Source organism: Xiphophorus maculatus, chromosome 2 (genome assembly GCF_002775205.1).
Source record: "Xiphophorus maculatus strain JP 163 A chromosome 2, X_maculatus-5.0-male, whole genome shotgun sequence".
Lineage (NCBI taxonomy): Eukaryota > Metazoa > Chordata > Actinopteri > Cyprinodontiformes > Poeciliidae > Xiphophorus > Xiphophorus maculatus.
In genome coordinates, this window is record NC_036444.1 from 23020623 (window position 1) to 23026622 (window position 6000).

Consider the following 6000-nt stretch of genomic DNA (forward strand, 5'->3'; position numbering starts at 1 on the left):
AAAGGCTAACTTCAGTACCCAGGGGAAATCATATGCAATGTAAATGTCTTCTTTAAGCTTTCCAACTCAGAACGAACAAAGGCACCCAGTAGTAAAACTCACTTTTTAAAACTTATTGAAACTTATTAAAATTTATTTGTGAAAAAGCAGACCAATAGGCTCTGTCTTTCATGCCATACACATTGATTACATAAAATCTTCACACCCATTCGGGTTCACTCATACTCATGTTTTGTTCATCTGTTTGTTTGTTTCTGAAGAGAAACCCAAACGCACGAAGTGGATTTCCATAAAGCAAATTTAAGACGCAATGGAGGGTTTGTTAATGGGGCGAGAGAAAAGTCAAGATGTGTTCACTGTGTGAAGAAAAGAGCAGCAGCAAGGAATCCAGCTCCAAAATGTCCCTCTAACACCATCAGACTTCCTGTTTTTACCAACGCAGCGACAAAAAGAGAAACTGTCACCATACCAACCAAACAGGCGTGTTTGGATCGGAAATATCTGGCCGGCCAATTATTAGTACTTTTTTTTTTCTCTCTCTCTCTCTCTCTCTCTCCATTTCTCCGCCGAAAGGACGAACCTAAATGGTTGCCGAGGAGACGGAGAGGCTGTTGAGATGTTTTGAAGGAAAAAGTTGAAACAGGAACATGTCATGTCCAATTTTAGATTGGGCTATGATAAAGTGAGCATCCCCTGATGTGGAAAAGTGCTCTCACATGGCTGCTCAATGCAACGCGGCACAGCCTGTCTCCTTCTGAGCAATAAAAATGTCACTTTTACATTTCACAGCAGAGTCATATCAGCATCTCAAAAGTTTGCAGGATAGTTGGTGTCCATTAAAGCAGCAATGTCATTTCTTGTAGGTATAATAGTGGAATCAGCCAGGCGCTTCTCAGTGAGACTGCATTGTAAAAAGTCATTTTGGGTCGTTTAAATTATATCCATTTCCATCGAGCATTTCTGTTTGCAGATGTGATCATTAGTCGATTAATGGTTAAACTCGAGGGAAATTAACTTCTTTTATTTTGGTAATAAATCCTACCTGAATGTTTTAAGTAGAATTTTGCTAAAATATTAACTACTTCTGTTGGTATTAGGTGTCCAGAAGAGAACAATAAGGTTGATATGTATACACAAGTTCTGTTTATAAGAAATATACCAACATTTTTCATATTTTGGAACCAGTCATAAGACTGGTATGTTTCAAAACTGAATGTAATCTTGTGTCCAGCTTTAGCTATTTTACCGACAGCGCTGATGCTAATGTCAAGCAAGCTTGCTAGCAAGTAAACCTTCTTATTGCTGTGGTTGCCAAGGAAACTGTTAGTAAATTTCACAAAATGTGTATCCTTTTTGAAGTGTTTTGGTAACAGCCTTGCTAAAATCTCTTTGTTATGAGGTAGCCATCACTGAATTGTAGCCATGGCTACGTTTAACATTTTTCTATCTGTTTATTTTTGTCACAATACTAATACTAAAGTACATTTTCCTTGCAAGCAAAACTTCAAAACTCTGAAGCGACCGTACTAATAAGACACACATTACAACAAATGAAGAGAAAGTTCATTAAATTGACCTATTTTGCAAGTGTTTTATACCTTAATCACAAAACAATTCATATTTGCGGATGAAGCAGAACACCTAGCGTATGACCTAGGTGTTCTGCTTCAGAATGCTCCTGCATTTTATAAAAATGCAGGTGCAATATAAAAAAGGTTAAGTTATGAAATCTGTTCTGCAAAGAATTTGGTGACACCTACATTGCAACACAGCTATGGCACCTGGATGCCTTTGAAACTCAGTCAGATTTTCCACCAGGGGGAAACTATAACTTCTCCACAGATGAACACTTTTTATGACGAGGGAGGCTTCATCTAAACAACTTCTGCTCCTGTGCAAGATGTTCCAGAACCAGACTGGTACAAATAGAGCTCTTAATAAAAAGGCAGGTGACAAAAAAACAACTTAAGAGCAAGAACGTGTTAACATTCTTATTGACACTCATCTGCAGCTTGTGGTCGGCATTTTGTGGAGCGACCGGAGCCCCCAGAATCTAATCAGCAACTTGGCACATCTGGTCAACATTAGCATTTAGCTCTCCGGGGTCAGTGGGTGAGATTTGTCACACTGAGGAGGCAGGGATGCCGTAAAAACAGAAAATCTTACCAAGTATTTTTGTTTCTAGTGCAAATATCTCAGTAGACTTGAAATTAGACAAAACTGACTTAGAAGTAACTTTTCAGCAACATATAAGAGCTTGTTTTTAAGTAAAAAAAAAAATCCTTAATATTAAAGAAAAAGTACCAGTTCCATTGGCAGATTATTTCACTTAAGACCTTTATGAGTTACAAAATTTCGCAATGTCGGTGTTTCCTTAAAAAACAGAAACGCTGTTAAAATCACACGAGAATAAGTTTGTTCACACAATAAGTCGTTAAAAAACATGCCACGCCATTATCTTCCAACTACTTCCTGTCGTCGTCTTCTTCGTGGTTTTCGCCAGTGGCAATATCCAGTTGTTTATCATGTGACTTGTGCGATGCGAAAAAAAGTGTTTCCATTGCAGTTTTGCAAAGTAGACCAATTTTGATATGGGCAAAAAAACCCATCTCATCGTAGTGCCAAAACGCTTTTTTGAACGAGTTTCTTTGAATTGCAAATTTATTTTTGAAATGTCAAGTTTCGCAAGTATATTGTCAATGGAAACCCAGCAAATTAAATCCGGTTTCGACACTTTGGCGAATAGGAGATCCTTAGCAATGGTTTTACAGAAGGTTTGCGCCATACTTAAACTGCGCCTCGCCAATTGCCAGCAGATATAATTCGACAACACTCCAACAAGCCAACGTTGAGTCAACATGCCGCTAACTCTTCCAGCAGCGGTGTCACCGCCGTCACTTCGTTCAGCAGGACTCATCTGCAAATGAGCAAACATGAGGGGAAAATTACTCTGTTTTTTTTCTTTTTTCATCCCTGTGATGAACTGATCACAGTGTGGAGAAAACCGAGTCCAACTTCCCATCTGACCTTTGATTCGGTGCCACCAAATCAAAGCGGTATTCCCGTGTTCTGATCAAAGTCACTTTTCTTCCTCCCCCTCCCTCCCCACATTAGCTGCCAATAAGCCTCTCCTGGAGACGTTTGGTGGGGAATTGAAGTGGGAAGCACGCTGACACTTTGGAGATGAGGTGGGGGAAGCAACGGACTCAACAGCTGTCCGAGCCAAAGACGGTTGAACAGTTTTCCTGCTGATGTTGTATGTTGGTGAACTGACTTGCTACTTTTGAATCCCACTGCCTTTTGGCATTGTTGTGTCATCGAGAAAGTAAACCTGTGGCACTTCACTCCATCTCTATGGGAACATTGTATGGGCCTCTTCCATGAAGCAGCCCACCTCCCTCACACACACGCATACACACACCGCCTTTCTCACACTTTTATAGCCCTGCTTTCCCTCTCTCACTTTCATCTCTTCTCTCTGGGTGAGGGAGGAGCGGTTCTGGCCTGCCACCGCACACTTCTGTTTGAAAGAGCCATTCATTGCCGCAGACACAGGGCACCTATAAGCTCAGAGGGCTTCGGCTGCGCTTTTGGGGACGTGCAAACACTTTCAAGAAAAATACAACCCGGCTGCAGGCAAGAAGAAGGAGGAGAGAAAACTTAAAAGGATTAGAAGGGAACAGATGTTGTCTCAGACCTTGGACAAGAGTCAAAGCAATGACACGTCTTTCTCGCAACGCGTGAAGTTTCAGCACAATGAATGACGCAGGCACTGAGAATGTAGAGAATTTCATGAGGTACATCTTTTACAAAAAAGCAGCATTAAAGTTGAAGTCGGTTCAGTTGAAGTTTGAGGCATTAACTCTCCTGCCTGTCATGCCTTTGAGGTACAGGGGATCTGACGTCCCGCCTTGTACATCATCTCTGACCGGACAGGCGGCTGCGGGAGCGAACGGTGATTTGCGGTGGTGCTTACCTCCATGTGCGGGGCCGGGCAGGCAGAGCAGCAGGGTCACCAAGGCACCAACCAGGACTGGATGCAGGGCTCGCATGGTTTAATTTTTTTTTGTTGGGGTTGCTCAACGTTAAGTCCTGCACTCTCACGTTAAAGACGCTCCATTCAGAAGAGACTGAATGAGTTTCCAGTTTTTTGGGGGGGTTTGATCTGCTACAGGATACTTCTCTATGTGAAAGGGGCAGGGCTGGGGTGGGACCGCAAGAGGGACGCCCTCTTTTTTTTTTTCCCCTCCTCATCTCCACACACATACACACACTCACAAACTTAGATCTCTGTGGGGCTGGAAAATCATATGCTGCTTCTTTCTGCCGACCCAGCACTCAGACACTCCCAGTCGAGCAGACTGTTGATTTATTTGGCTCTTCTCTAAAAGAAGAAGTAAATCTTATTAATACACCCACATGCTACACGCTGACAGACGTTGGTTTAGAGGCCTCACACCAGTCTTTCCTCTCTGTATTTCTCTCAATTGCCGTGTTTCATTGCAAATGTGCAAAAAATTTTGTTCACATTCTGCTGTTGTCGAAAAAACACAATTTCGTATTTGTGGCGTTTCCCTTATATGAGAAATGCAATTCAAATCATCATCCTCCAACCACTTGCTGTCGTTTTCTTTGACCATGTGACTCATGTGATGCGGAAAACCGTTTCCATCGCAGGTTTGCAAAATAAGCCAGTTTTGATACGACTAAAAAAAAACAAGAAAACACCTCATTCTGGCTCCGAAACCTTTTAGCGGAAAACCAAAACTTTTTCGAAATTTCGCCTTGCCATGAAGCACATTTATTTTCGAAGCGTCAAATCACACACTTACATGATCAGTGGAAGCATAGCTTCTATTCCACCTGCAGATTTCTATAATTCTCTTCTTTTTGTAATCACACCAGGCCTTGAGTGCAACAGAGAATCAACCTTTTACTGTTGAAGACAAATCGTGTTTGCCAACTCTTCCTGGTGCTTTATCTTCCAGACCTTCTCTTGATCAATGTGGTAGCTTTTCTGAGATTTTCTCCCACTGGCCTGCAGCCATAGCTAATTAAACTCAAACCCGATCAAACAGAGGTGAGCCACTTTGGATTCTCTCTCAGCCTTATGTCTTCTCCGTCAAAAGACGAAAGACAATTCAACAGCATCGGGCGATCACGCGATCCGAGACTCGTCTCAGGCAGACTTTAATTGAGGTGAATCCCGTCTCTGATTGTTCTCCACTTCTCTTTCTCTCTCTCGCTTTCTTTCTTTTAATTTGGTGATGAACAAGTGTGTGCACTCCACGAGAGGATTTTCTGCCTGGATATTAAAAAAATTATAAATTATAGTCGGAGTTTGCCGTCAGAGCCTGAAGATTCAATTTCACCTGTCGCTCAGGCAGTTGGCTCGCCAATTATTCCTCATTCGTTCCCACGGCTGGAGAACGAGTGTGCAATTAGAATTTCTCTGCAACTTCTTGACTGGAGTCCACGAAGCTCAATTAGGCTTTCCTCTTAGCTGTACATACAGTTCTTTGGAAATGATGCCCCGAATAATTGGAACGTGAAGAATGAAAACACTGAGTCTTTTTTTCTTCTTACTATCAACTAGCTTGAATGCTCAATCCAAATGCAGCTGTTTCAAAAGAATCGTAGGCGGCCTTTTAAGCTGATTCCTCAAATGTGTACAAAATTACAAGATATGCTTGTATTACTTTAAAACATAACTGATGTCCTTTTCATTTTGCTTATTAAAGCTGCAGTAGGTGACTTCTGTGGAGAATCTTGCACTAAAAGTTACATTAAAAGTGTCTACTTTGCATTAAAAGTGTCATTACTTACCAAATGACACTTCATAAACATTCATGATGAAGTTTCCTTCATTTTCAGGACAGGTTTTATGTCATGTTTATGACAGTGTCTTGCAGAGGTTGGGCTAGACTTTTTTGTTGTCCGTCATTATGATCGACGGCGTCAAAGATATTCTGTCATATTCCATTTTCATTCGTGAATGTT

General features: G+C 41.5%; 1 protein-coding gene across 1 annotated transcript in view; it reads right to left on the reverse strand.

Moving 5' to 3' along the window:
• The window catches only part of cspg4 (chondroitin sulfate proteoglycan 4), a 93538-nt gene extending 87746 nt beyond the window's left edge, over positions 1-5792 (reverse strand). The window contains exon 1 of the mRNA XM_023350891.1: positions 3977-5792. Coding sequence (XP_023206659.1) covers positions 3977-4052 — 76 coding nt within the window. The 5' untranslated portion in view covers positions 4053-5792. The remainder of the gene's footprint in view (positions 1-3976) is intronic.
• Between the last annotated feature and the right edge of the window lie 208 nt (positions 5793-6000).